The sequence below is a fragment of the Camelus ferus genome, chromosome X, assembly GCF_009834535.1.
Source record: "Camelus ferus isolate YT-003-E chromosome X, BCGSAC_Cfer_1.0, whole genome shotgun sequence".
NCBI classification, from domain to species: Eukaryota; Metazoa; Chordata; class Mammalia; order Artiodactyla; family Camelidae; genus Camelus; species Camelus ferus.
Genome location: NC_045732.1, coordinates 7,170,113 through 7,185,044, shown reverse-complemented (window position 1 = coordinate 7,185,044; position 14,932 = coordinate 7,170,113). Strand labels below are relative to the sequence as shown.

Genomic DNA, 14,932 nt, shown 5'->3' with positions numbered 1-14,932 from the left:
AGTTCTTTCCCTTACCTGTCAGGTCGAAAATTATCTTAGAGCAGCACTTTGACCTGAGGATAGAAGTTGAATCTTGATTAGAATCTCTGTCACATTTGGGACTTGGAGACACATTGACCCTGTAATGAAAGTTCTTCATTTTTAATTGAATTATAGTTGATGTACAACATTATATAGGTACACAATATAGTGAATCAAAATTTTTAAAAGTTATGCTACATTTATAGTTATAAAATTGGCTATATTCCCAGTGTTGCATAATATATAAATGTAGCTTATTTTATACACAATATTTTGTACATTTTAATTGCCTACCTCTATATTGCCTCTGCCCCTTTCTTTCTTCCCACTGGTAAGCACTAGTTTCTTCTCTATATATGTGAGTCTGTTTCCTTTATTTTTTATTTTATTTTTTTTACCATTTCACATCTAGTTTATTTCTAAAATGAATTGCATTGTCAGTGGCAACACAGATTAAATATATCGCTTTTCCATATAATTAACCTTCTTTTCTTTTTCTTAACTTTTTTTATTCAGTTACAGTCAGTTTACAATGTTGTGTCAATGTCCAATGTAGAGCACAATTTTTCAGTTATGCATGATCATACATATATTCATTGTAACTTTCTTTTTTGCTGTGAGTTACCACAAGATCTTCTATATATTTCCCTGTGGTATACAGTATAATATTGTTTATCTATTCTACATATGCCTGTCAGTATCTACAAATTTCAAACTCCTGGTCAGTCCCTTCCCACCCCTTTCCACCTTGGCAACCGCAAGTTTGTATTCTGTATCTATAAGTCTGTTTCTCTTTTGTATCTATGCTCTTTCTTTTCTTTTCCTTTTTTTTTTTTTTAGATTCCATATATGAGCCATCTCATATGGTATTTTTCTTTCTCTTTCTGGCTCACTTCACTTATAATGACATTCTCCAGGGCCAGTCATGTTGCTGCAAATGATGTTATGTTGTCGGGCTTTATGGCTGAATAGTATTCCATTGTATAAATATACAACCACTTCTTTATCCAGTCATCTGTTGATGGACATTTAGGCTGTTTCCATGTCTTGGCTGGGAGGTTAGATTGTTTACTTGAGATTGTTCTTCTTTTTTGAGGAAGGCCTGTATCACTATAAACTTCCCTCTTAGCACTGTGTTTGCTGCATTGCATAAATTTTGTGTGGTTGTGTTTTCATTTTCATTTGTCTTGAGGTATTTTTTCATTTCAACTTTGATTTCATCATTGGAGCATTGGTTTTTTAGTAGCATGTTGTTTAATCTCCATACTTTCCTTTTTTTCTCCTTTGTTTCTCTGTTGTTGATTTCTAGTTTCATGGCATTGTGGTCAGTGAAGATGCTTGAGATAATTTCTATCTTCTTAAAATTGTTGAGACTTCTTTTGTGCCCAAGTAAATGATCAACCCTAGGAAATGCTCCACGTGCACTTGAAAAGAATGTATATCCTATCTTTGGGGGGTGTAATGCTCAGAAAATATCCACCAAATCTAATTTTTTTATTGTATTATTTAATTTCTCTGTTGTCTTATTTATTTTCTGTCTGGAAGATCTGTCTAGTGATGTTAATGCAGTGTTAAAATCTCCAAGTATGATTGTATTCCCATCAATATCCCCCTTTATCTCTGTTAGCAATTGTTTTATTGTATTTAGATGCTCCTATATTGGGCATGCATATTTTAATGTGTGTAATATCCTCATCTTGTATTACTCCTTTAATCATTATAAAATGTCCTTTATCTTTCTTTATGGCCTTTGTTTTAAAGTCGATTTTGTCTGACATCAGTATTGCTACAACTGCTTTTTTGGCTTTTCTATTTGCATGGAATATCCTTTTCCATTCTTTCACTCTCAGTCTATGTGTGTCCTTCTCGCAAAAGTGGGTCTCTTGTATGCAGCATATTGAAGGTTCTTGCTTTATTATCCAGTCTGCCACTCTATGTCTTTTATTTGGAGCATTTAGTCCACTAACATTTACTGTATTAATGATAGATGTGTCTATTGCCATTTTGATCTTATTTTTCAGTTGATTTGATATTTCCTCTTTGTTCCTTTCTTGGCCCTTTTGTGGTTTGATGATTTTCCTTTGTATCATCTTGGATTTTATTTAGTTTTTGTGACTCATAAGTTTCTGTCTTGTGGTTACCCTGTTTTGTAAGTCTATTAGCCCATTACTATAGCTGTTTGTAGTAAACAGATAGTAATATAAGCTCAAATGCATCCTACCAAGAACAAAAAATTTTAAAAAGAAAGAAAAAAATGCTCTATATTTTCTTGCTTCCCTCTCCAACTCTTAATGATTTAGATGTCTTTTTTACAATTTTGTGTTTATTTTACTTGTGATTCATGAGTTATCACCTTTCCAGTTGTGAGTTTCTCATTTCTGTAGCATCCTGGTTCTTTTCTATTTAGCGTGGACCTTTCAATATTTGTTAGCATGGGATTAGTGTTGCTAAACTCTTCTACTTTTTGCTTATCTGTGAAGTTCTTTATCTCTCCTTCTATTTTAAAGGATAGCTTTGCTGGATAAAGTATCCTAGGCTGCATCATTTTTTCATACAGGACTTTGAATATATCTTGCCACTCCTTTCTGGCCTGTAAAGTTTATGTAGAGAAATCAGCTGAAATCCTTATGGGTGTCCCCTTGTAACTCACTCTTTGTTTTTCTCTTGCTGCCTTTAAGATCATTACTTTATTCTGATCCTGGCCATCCATCTTGATTAAAATAGGTCTTGGTGTGGGTCTGTTTGGGTTCTTCCTGTTTGAGACCCTCTGAGCTTCCTGTACTTGGATATCTGATTCCTTCTTTAGGTTTGGGAAGTTTTCAGTCATGATTTCTTCAAATAACTTTTCAATCCCCTTTGTTCTTTCTTCCCCTTCTGGGACCCCTGTCATGCATAGATTGGCATGCTTTATATTATCCCATAAGTCCCTTATATTGTTTTCATTGGCTTTTATTTGTTTTTCTCCCAGCTGTTCTGATCGAGTCCTTTCTATTGTCCTGTCTTCTAGGTCACTTATTCATTCCTCTGCATTATCTAGCCTGCTGTCTGCAGACTTAGATCAGCTCTCATCTCAGCAAATGAGTTTACTGATGTTTCTTGGCTCTTCTTTATAGCTTCAGTTTCATTTTTGACATATTTTATATCTCTAAATACTATCTCTTTTAGTTCCTTCAGTACTTTGATCACTCCTTTTTTGAAATCTTGATCTAGTAGGCCATCAATGTTTATTTCATTGATCATTCTTTCAGGGACTCTCTCTTTTTCTTTCATTTGGGAGTGGTTCCTCTGCTTCTTCCTCTTGCTCATCTCTCTGGCACCGTGGCTTATGGAATATCAGTTATCTATTGTGGTCCTTAAGGAGTTTATTTATTTATCTATCTAAGGCATATGCAGGAATAAACTTAAAAAAGAGAGAATTTTAAAAGAAGGGAGAGAAAAAAAGTTTTGAAAACAGTGTATAATCAGTAACAGAAGAAGAAGTTGTAGCAAAATAGCAATCGAGTTGAGACATATTTTAAAAACCTTTAAAAAAGGAAGAAATAACAAAAAAAAATTTGAAGCCTGAGTGTAATCAATAACAGGAGATCAAAACCAAGAGAAATAAAAATGAAATGAGGTGGATTTAAAAAATAGTAATAAAATATTTAAAACAAATTTTAAAGGGATTAAAACTGGAGACATATTCATTGTTTAAATATAAAAATTAAAAAGGTAATAGAAAATATAACACATAAAAAAAGAAAAACATAAAGAAAAAAAGGAGGATGTGTTCTTGTGGAGACTGTGTGTTTCTACTGATTTTACTGAAAGGTCTTTCTGTCATTGCCCTGCTACATGAACTCTGCTTGCTTCTTCCAGAGGCCCTCCATTGGCTTCTTTGGTCTGTGCTCCTCCCAGTGCAGTTCAGCAAGCAGATCACGCCCCCTCCCATTGTGGTCAGGTGCTGTGCTCTTACGCGTTGGGCAGATGGGTTACATCCCCTCCCGATGCCGTTGTTGTGCACTGTAGGTGGGCATTTCATGACCCCTCCCAACAGCATGATATGTGGTGTGTCACTCCCCCTTCTGTTGCTGTGGTCAGATGTTGCACTCACACAAGGCAGGTGGACCGGTTGCCTGCACTCCCAACACTGCAGTCAGTTGCTGTGCTCTTACAGGGTTGGCAGGCAGGTCATTCCCCCTCCTGATGCCATGGTCAGATGCTGTGCTCAGGTAAGGTAGGCGAGTGGTCGCTTCTCCTTCCAGCACCACAGTCATGTTCTGTGGTCCTGCCAGGAAGTCAGGTGGCCACCTGCCCTCTTCTGTGCAGTTCACTCCCCTGCTCTGTGCAGCTGCCTGCTCCGCCTCAGGTCAGCACTATGTAGGCGGGCTTGGGGAAATTGGCAGAACAGCCCCACCCCTGATCCGTGCCAGAACTCAGCTCCTTGTTTGTCTTGGAGGCGTGAGTTCTCAGAGGTACCAGGGTAGAAGATCCTTTCTGCCTCCAGCTGTAAACAAGTCTCCATCTCACCTTTGTGGCTGCTAAGCCCTTAGTTACGGATTCAGGTTTCGACCCCACCCCTACCTGGGTGCTAAGCACCAGAGGATATGGAGGCTGTGGCTGAGCCCCACTTCTCTTCTCCTGAAAACCTTTGGCTGGTTTTCAGAGATAGGAAGTATGGCGCTCTTCCATTTAGGGCACATCAGCCATATTGTTTTACGGAGGGCCTAGGTTGTTTTGCCCTGTGTACCCTCTCATCCATGGCACACAGTACCCTGCAGTCCCCTGAGGTTGCCTCTGTGCAGCTGCCCCAGTCCTCTGCCCAGCTTGGGCAGTCTGTCCTGTCCACCACCTGCTGCTTTGCCTCTAGGGCTGGGGGCTGTGGAGACCCTCTATGCCCATTTAATTCTGTTGGTCAAGGGCTGCTCCATATAGATCCAAGCCTCAGAGATTCCCCCTCCATCCTGCTAACCTCTCCGTTGGAGAGGCATAGACCCAGGGAAAGTGTGCTATTCCTCCTTTGCTGCTCCCTCCCTGTGGGACCACTCCCACACTGTTTTTCTTTTTTTCTTTTTTTTTTTTCCTTTTCTCCTATAAGATTCGTGGCGTCTTTGTCTTTTGAAGAGGGTGATGTTCTGTCGGAGTTCAGCAGGTATTCTGGTTGGCTGGGTGGGTCCATGGATGTGAGATTTGGTGTATTTGTGGGAGAGGGTGAGCTATGAGGGTCTTTCTACTCTGCCATCTTGGCTGATCTCTCTCCTTTTTGTTATAGTCAGTAGTTTGTTTTAGTTTTTACATTCCACATATATGTGTTATTATACAATTTTTGTCATTCTCTGTCTGAAGAAGTAATACTATCTCTATTCGTAGATGACTTTATCTTGTATCTAGAAAATCCCAGGGAATACACCCCCACACACAATTAGAACTAGTAAAGGAGTTCAACAAGGTTGCAGAAAGATCAATATACAAAAATACATTATGTTTCAATACACTATTAATGAACAACCTGAAAATTAAATTAAGAAAGCAATCCCATTTACAATAGTATAAAAAAATTAAAGTACCAAAGCATAAATTTATCAAATTAAGTACAAGACTTGTACAGTAAATAGTACAAGACATCATTGTAAGGAAGGAAGTAGGACCTAAATAAATAGAAAGAGATTCCACATTTATGAAGTTGAAGACTTAATACTGTTAAGATGGTAACATAAAATAGATCTATAGATTCAGTACAAATCTCTAGCAAAATATCTGCTGGCCATTTTACACAAATTGTTACAGTGACCCTAAAATCTACATAGAAAGAAATGTGAAAATAAATCTTGAAAAAGATTCATAATTTTTAATTTCAACACTTACCATAAACCTATAGTAATCAACACTGTGGTGCTGACATAAAGATAGACTTATAGATAAGTAGAATAGAACTGAGAGCCTGGAAATAAGCTTATACATATATGGCTAATTGACAATTTATGAAAATGCTGAAACAATTCAGTGGGAAAGATTGGTCTTTTAAACAGATGATGCTAGGACTACTGGATCCCCATGGAAAACAATGAAGTTGGAACCCTACATCACACCATGTTAAAAAGATTAAAACTGAAAATTATAAAACTCTTAGAAGAACATGTAGATATAGATCTTCATGACCTTGGATCAGGCAACACTTTCTAAGATATGACACCAAAAACAAGAAACCAAAGGAAAAATTAGGCCAGTTAGACTTCACATAATTAAAAATGTTTATGCTTCAAAGGACACTACCAAGAAAATGCCAGGACAGCACAAAGAATGGTATAACTTACTTGCACATCTGGTATTCAGAGTATGTAATGAATTCTTGTAACTCAGAAATACAGAAATAAAATCCAATTTAAAAATTTGCAAAAGAGTTTAATAAACATTTCTCCAAAACATAGACAGTTGACCCCTGAACACCATTGGTTTGAACTGCAAGGGGCCACTTACATGTGGATATTTTTTTCAATAGTTAACATTATAGTACTACACAATTAATGATAGGTTGAATCTGCAGATGTAGAACCATGGATGTGGAGGACCTGTGTATACGGAAGGTGGAATATAAGTTACATGTAGATTTTTGACTACACAGAGGTTCAGTGTCTTTAACCCCCATGTTGTTCAAGGGTCAACTGTATATACAAAGCATCAACAAATATAGGAATCGTCATTAGTCATTAAGCAAATATACATCAAACCACAGTAAATGCAACTTCACACCCATTGGGTTGACTGTTGTCCAAAAATGAAATGTTGGTGAGTATGTGGAGAAATTGGAACTCTCATTCATTGCTGTAGGGAATGTAAAGTGATACACCCATTTTGGAAAACAATTTGGTGATTCCTCAAAAAGTTAAATTCAGAATTGCCCATATGACCCAATAATTCCAGTCCTATATATATGCTCAAAATAATTGAAAACACAACCATATAAAGTCTTGTACATGAATATTCATAGCAATATTATATACGACAGTCCCTAAATGGAAATAATCCACATGCCTATCACTTGATGAATTCATAAAGAAAATGTGATGTATCCATACCACCAAATATTATCTGGCCATTAAAAGGAATGAAGTACTGATACATGTTACAACATGGATGAACCTTAAAAACATTATTCCAAGTATAAGAAGATAGTCACTAAAGGCCATATTATGTGATTCCAGTTTTATGAAATGTCTAGAATAGACAAAGTCATAGAGACAGAAAGTAACTTGTGGTTATTGAGGGGATGGTGGGGAATGAGGAATGACTGTTAATAGATATGGGGTTTCTTTTTAAATTAAAAAAAATTTAAAAAATTTTGATTTTTGTTTTGAGGTGATGGAAATATTCTGGAATTAGATACCAGTCCTGGGTTCACTACTTCATGAATATACTAAAAACCACTGAATTTTCCACTTTAAAAGGGTGAATTTTAACAATACATGAATTCCCATGGTTTTTACTTTAAAAATGGAAGTGTTGCCGGTGGATGTATCCAATGTTCCAGGTTCTTGTCCCATCCCAGAAAGAATTCAGAGACAAGACGTAGTGGTTAAGGAAGTAAAATGAGAATTTATTAAAGGATGGACAGTACACTCTCAAGGGGAGAGTGTGCAAGCTCATGTGAGCAGCTGCCCAGAGTTTCTTTGGCAAGTTGGTTACATAGGGTGTAAAAAAGAATGGGCAGAATATTCATTAGGGAGGGAAGGGTCTGGGGTTGTATTCCCTGATTTTTGTCCTAACTCCACCTTCCCAAAGGGAGGAGTGATTTTTGTACTTATTTAGTCTGGATAGGAAGTGTCATGGTGTCAGTACATGATGGTTACTTCTAATTTGCAAAGCCAATTTTATTGTAATGAGGGCATAATTAGCAAAAGGTTACATTAGGACACTGGAAATCCCTGCCTTTTCTCACCTTTTCTATGTTGGTCTCTGGGCCACTTATCACCCCCAAAGGTGTGACCACTTATCAGCCCAGAGATTCCTGCTTTTGTTTCTCTGCCCAGGAACTCCTGGTGTTTACATGATGTATGGTTTCCTGCATTTGGCCTGTGACCCTCCTGTCTGACCAATTTCTGCCATTTGATCTGCATCCCTTTTTCTCTGCTCATATCTAGCTATCTGCCTGCTCTAACAGAAGTAGAGGAGAAAGTAACTGACAGAACATCATGTATTCCTAGAGATGTCACTGACTTCTGACTCCCATGTTTTCTTCAAACCGTTGCTACTTTACATAGATTTAGCACCTGGAGGAACAGTTTTCCCTACCTATCTTTTGTGTAAAAATCTCTGTCTCCTGTGTTCTGGTATCTGAGTTGGGGCTAAGGCTGTACATAAGAATCTCTGATTATTTATAAGCCTCCTGAGTATAATTCCTTTCATGACCACCTGGGCTCTATTTGACTATGTGGAATAAATCAAACCTTTATTATGTCACCTTGGATAATTTAGTTTACTTTTTTTGAACTTAATTTCCTTTAAAATATCTACTTCTTAGGATTGTGAAGACTAAATGAGACAGGGATTTTAAGAACCTAGCATGCTGTCCTGGCCTGATGGAGGCCTCAGTTAATGGTAGCTTCCTCTATTACTTATTTCCCTCCTGTAAAAAGTGCATTCATTACAGATTAGAGGTTGCTGAACTCTGTCCTGGCTTCCTACCCAGCAACAGATTGCCTCTAGAAATAAACTATGGGTGATTTGTTTTTAATCTGTGTCCCCTACTGTGCCTCTTCTAATACTTGGCATGCTGTAGGTGCTCAGTGAGTTTGGATTTCCTATGTAACAACACAAGCCTTTTTACCTGGATTCCCCAATATGGTGCTGAGACGATTGCAGAATGTCAGCTTTAGCCAGTGACAAACTAGCTATGTTAAAGGTGATTCTTTGGAGGCTTTGTGATTTCTACTTTTGCTGAGAGGCATAAAGCTTCATCAAATTTCAGACTTGAGGAGAGTAATAGCTGAGTTCTCAATCTCTCATAAAGCTTTTCAACTCTTGATTTTGAGCTAAACCTTCCAGGATTTTTTTCCTCATCTTTAACATCATTTTTTAATATGCAGTACAGAAATTCCTAAACAATATCAAATAACTCATCATTCACAGAGGCAGTCTTAGGTTCCAGTTGCCTTGGAAATGTTTTACTCATTATTAAGCTGTCTAAATGCTTTGTAGATTAACCTTTAAAATGCATAGTACTGTTCACTATTGTGTTCCTTCTTCCTTAAAAAAAAAAAAAAAGTAGTTAATGCTTGTGAAAAAGTAACCAGAATATAGATGCATTGTAAGTGCTATTCTCTGAGCAGCAGCTCCCAGAGCCTTTAGCTGTACCAATAGGAACTGCCCTTTGTGTAGGTGGAATTTTTCGAGGTTATATTTGAGGAAGTCGAATCTGCTGAGACCAATGCAAAAGCAAATTCCCTCTTCCTTTTTTCCCCCTCAGGAACTAGAGCGATTGGCTACATGAAACCTGACACTGTGTGGTTCATTCTCATTTCTGAGCAGACTGAATTAAAACTGTAGACATCTAAAACTGTGCCTTCTCTCCCACATCTAGGAGCGGAAAAAGAAATTTGAAAAAGATGGCGAGAGATTTTATTCCTTGCTGGATCGGCACTTACATCTGTCTTCTAAAAAGAAAGAATCTCAGTTGCAAGAGGTATGTTCAGAAAGCCTGTCCCTACCTTCCATTGCAAGTTATGCCTTGGTAACAGTGGCAAATTTCTGTTATAAAGCTTGCCTCCTACCCTGCCTCAGCAGGGAACCATGTATAATAGTAGTGCCTGCAAATAAAACCATGGCCAGGGACTCAGGACCCTTGAGTTCACAAGCCAGGTCCTCCACAAACTCACAGTGTGACTTTGGATATGATATTTCTTGGCCTCAATTTCCTTATCTATTAAAGGAAGAATGATACTTGATAAAAGAAATTTTCACATATTGAGGTATGGAGAAGTCATTCTGGCTTATACATGAGTTAACTTGAGTTTTATGCTAATTAAAATAGCCTGTTTATGGCCTATCAAACATACATTGTAAATCTGCTTTAATTATTAAAGAAGAGGGCACATTGACCAGAAGTAAAGAATGTCCATGTTAAAAATAAAGATTAAATGCCCCTCTTCCTGGAATGCCAGTGCTGGTCCTCCTTTGATGATGACTCCTTCCCAGATGCCAATGCCATATTGTACACGCTATACATGTACATGCCAGTCTGTGCTTTTCTGTTTTTTGTTTTTTGAAACGTTGAAGAAAGGTATCCCTGACTTATTTAACATTCTTTGCTCTGACAAGATATAAAACTCTGATGAAAACCCTGCTTCTCCAGAGCAATTTCTAAGAGTAATCTGGGAAGTAGGCTTCAAGGCTAGTCCTCAGTTTTGCTCACATAAAATTCTTTTCTATTCTTATTATTGATTATTATTTTCATTGACATACTCAAAGATCTCTAGAGTCCCTTTTGAGTCCTAAGTTCCTGATTCCAGATTCCATATGAGATAGAATTAAATCAGTGTTGTATTTGATAGATCAGAGATAGATCTACTTTTTCCCCTGAGGTTTTCCAACATTAGCCTTTTATTATTTATTTATTTATTTACTTATTTATTTATTTATTTATTTTGGTGCTGCACTGGAAGTACAGCTTACATGGCACTTTCAGCAACTTCATTTCAAATAAGCCACTATTCAGTGAGTGCCTACTACATTCCAAGCACTATGCTGCATGCAACAGGACTATAAAGACAGTAAGACATGATTCCTGCTCTTCTGCAGCTTATAGTTGGGATACTAAAACAAGAATACACATGACTCTTATACAAGTAGAATTTTTTGCATGATGTAATGTGTATGTGGTGTCCTTGTAGGGATAAGAAAGTATTTGAAGAATAAAAAACTTACATCTACATCTGGAGAATTGCCTTTGTGGAAGAATATTGCCCTTCCAAAGTTGAGATGGCCATACAATAATAAGTAAAATATTTGACTGATAGAAATGGAGAAATGGAACTTCCAAGTGGAAGGCAGTATCCCCAAGGATGGAAAACAACGTTTGGCAAGTGGTTTGAATAAAATTTGCATTACTATTGGAGAATAGTGAAAGACAAGAAAGGATCAGGGAAGTTGTGGCTATATTGTGGAGTAATAGACTCGGGAACTGTGTTGAAATCTGTTGGCCCTGGAAGTACCATTGAAGGCCTTTTGTTGTGCAAGAAATATGAATAAATTCTATTTTAGGAATCTTAAACTGGCAGAAGTTGTAGGATAAATTAGATCTGTGAGAGACTGGAAGCAGGAAAAACAGTTTGGGAAACTATTGCAATGATCTAAGGGAGAAGCTCTGAGACAGAAAAGTGGCACTGGGAAGGGAAAAAAATAATTAACTGATTAAGATTTTTTAAATGGAAGAATGGATCTATGTGTTGGATAAAATATCTAGTAAAAGACGGAGATATTGAAGATTCAGTTATGAAGAGATGCACAAGTTGAATAAAGTCATAGAAACGATCTATAAGGGCTCTTAGAAATCTTATTTTCCAAGATCACAAAGACTGTGGCAAGCTGAAGCTCATCTTCTGACACCTGATATAGTGAGTATCCATCACATAATGTGAAGTACATGAAGGTGATAAGTTAAGTGCCTCAATGGTAGATGGAGTTAGTTTTGAAAAGGTGAAAAACTACGTCTCTTCCACAAACTGGAATGAAGTATTAGTCTGGCGTCTTTTGCCATTTTCCTTTTGCAGAATTTTGCTTTCTTCCTTTTTCTTCTATCCTGTACCAGCAGGCTTCCTATGCATAAAAGAGTTAACATGGACCCAAGACTCTTATGCTTAGAAAAGTCAGCTTACAAGATTAGCTCTTGGCTGGTATCTTGGAATTTTGCTTGTAAACAAGTCCCTACACTAATATATAAGTTTCCCTAGAGGAGGCCAAGATGGTGGAGTAGAAGGATGCTTGTAGTTCATCCTTTCCCACAAATACACCAAGACTCACATCCATCGACCCACTCAGCCAACCAGAGCACCTGCAGAACTCTGACAGAACATTGTCCTCTTCAAAAGACAGAGATGCCAAAAATCTGATAGGAGAAAAGGAAAAAAGAAAGAAGAAAAGGCAAAACAGTGCGGGATGGGTCCCATGGGGAGGGAGCAGCAAAGAAGGACTGGCACTTATACGCTGGGTCTCCCCTCTCCATCCTAGAAGCCAGTGGGACAGAGGGGAAAACTCCGAGGCTCAGATCTGTACAGAGCAGCCCTTGACCGACAGAACTAAGTTAAACAGGCACAGAGGGTTGCCGTGACACCCAGACTGACACGCAGGCCAGCAGCTGAGGGCTGGACCAGGCTGCCTGAGCTGAGCGGAGGACAGGAACAGCTGCACTGAGGCAGCCCTGGGTGACTGCAGGGAGCTGTGCGCCATTGGTGTGGGTGCACAGGGCAGAACAACCTGGGCCCTCCATAAAACAACATGGCTGATGTACCCTGGGGGGAAGGGTGCATACCCCATCTCTGAAAACCCACAGAAAGTTTTTGGGTGAAGAGAAGCAGGGCTCAGGCACAGCTGACATAGCCTCCTGGGCTAAGCACCCAGGCGGGGGCAGGGGTCGGGGGCAAAACCTGCATCCCCACCTAAAGACTTAGCAGCCTCAAAGGCCAGATGGAGACATGTCTACACCCTGAGGCAGATAGGATCCTTCTGTCCTGATCTGTCAGAGAACTTCCTCCCCTAGGACAAACAAGGAGCTGGGTTTTGGCCCAGAGCAGGGATGGGGCTGTTTCTTGGTCTTCCCCAAGCCCGCCTACGGAGCGCACAGTGGCACAGAGTTGCGGAGCGACCAGTGCCAGGAGAAGGCAGGCGGCCCCCTGCCTTCCCGCCAGGAACACAGCCCCTGACCAAGGTGCTGGGAGGGGACGTGACCTGCCCTCCTACCTGGCCAGTCTGCAACATCTGACTGCAAAATCGGGAGGGGCAGTGACCCGCCCACCCACAGCAAAGGAGAGCTGCACCTGACCCAGTGTTGGGAGGGGATGCGTTCTGCTTGCCGACAGGCACTGGGAGCAGCACAGATGAACGCACCAATGGAGGGCCCCTGGAAAAAGCAAGCTGAGCTTCCAAAACATGGTGAAGACAGAAAGACTTCACATTAAAAGCACACAGTCTCCAGGAGAACACCCCTCCTTTTTTAAAAAAATCTGTTCTTACCTGTTCTATTTTCTATTACTCCTTCAATTTTTTACTTCTTAAACAATTATATATACTCCCAGTTTTAATCCCTTTTAAATTTTTAAACAATATTTTTATTATTATTATTTTAAAAAATCCATGTCATTTCATTTTTATTTCTCTTGGTTTTCATGTCCTGTTATTGATTATACTCAGGTTTCAAATGCATTTTTCCCCTCTTTTCTCCTTTTTTAAACGTTTTTAAAAGACGTCTCAACCCGATTGCTATTCTGCTTCAAATTGCTCTTCTATTATTCATTATACATTGTTTTCAAACCTTTTTTCCCCCTTCTTTTAAATTATCTTTCTCTCTCTATTTTAAGTGTTATTCCTACATAGGCATTAGATAGATAAATAAATAAACTCCTTAAGGGCCACAATAGATAACTGATACTCCATAAACCACAGTGCCAGAGAGATATGAGCAAGATGAAGAAGCAGAGAAACCATCCTCAATTAAAACAACAAGAGAAATCCCCTGAAAGAATAATCAATGAAATAGACATTGATAGCCTACTAGATCAAGATTTCAAAAAAAGAGTGATCAAAGTACTGAAGGAACTAAAAGCGATAGTGTTTAGAGATACAAAATATGTGAAAAATGAAATTGAAGCTATAAAGAAGTGCCAAGTAGAATTGGTAAACTCACTGACTGAGATGAGAAATGATCTAAAGGCTGTTCAAAGCAGACTAGATAATTTAGAGGAAAGAATTAGAGACCAAGAAGACAGGACAACAGAAAGCACCCAATCAGAACAGCTACAAGATAAACAAATAAAAACAAATGAAAATAGCATAAGGGACCTATGGGATAATATAAAGCATGCCAATCTTTGCATAATAGGGGTCCCAGAAGGTGAAGAAAGAACAAAGGGGATTGAAAAGGCATTGGAAGAAATCATGACTGAAAACTTCCCAAACTTAAAGAGGGAATCAGATATTCAACTACAGGAAGCTCAGGGGTTCCCAAACATGAAGAACCCAAACAGACCCACACCAAGACATAACATAATCAAGATGGACAGGGTCAAGGACAAAGAAATGATCCTAAAGGCAGCAAGAGAATAACAAAGAGTGAGTTACAAGGGAACTCCCATAAGGCTCTGAGCTGATTTCTCTACACAAACACTACAGGCCAGAAGGGAGTGGCAAGATATCAAAGTCCTGAATGGCAAAAAGATGCAGCCTAGGATACTTTATCCAGCAAGGCTATCCTTTAGGATAGAAGGAGACATAAAGAATTTCACAGACAAGAAAAAGCTACAAGAGTTTAGCAACACTAAACCCATGCTAAAAGAAATATTGAAAGGTCTAATCTAAATAGAAAAGCAGCAGGATGCTACAGAAATGAGAAACTCAAAACTGGAAAGGTGATAACTCATGAATTACAAATAAACAAGAAACTGTAAAAGAAGACATCTAAATCATTGGGAGAGGGAGGCAGGAAAATATACGAATTTTCTTCTTTTTTAAATTTTTTTGTTCTCATTAGGATGGGTTTGAGATCATGTTACTATCAGTTTTTTTTTTGTTATCAAAATTTTATTCCTGTCAACTAGGTACATAAATATTTTTTAAAATTTTTATTGATTTATACTCATTTTACAATGTTGTGTCAAATTCCAGGGTTCAGCACAATTTTTCAGTCATTCATGGACATATACACACTCATTGTCGCATTTTTTTC

The 14,932-nt window shown here is 38.4% G+C and overlaps 1 protein-coding gene across 1 annotated transcript in view; it reads left to right on the top strand.

Moving 5' to 3' along the window:
* OPHN1 (oligophrenin 1) overlaps nt 1-14,932 on the top strand; it is a 441,200-nt gene that overhangs the window by 240,182 nt on the left and 186,086 nt on the right. Inside the window, exon 6 of the mRNA XM_032475625.1 lies at nt 9,578-9,679. Within this exon, the coding sequence (XP_032331516.1) occupies nt 9,578-9,679 (102 nt within the window). The remainder of the gene's footprint in view (nt 1-9,577; nt 9,680-14,932) is intronic.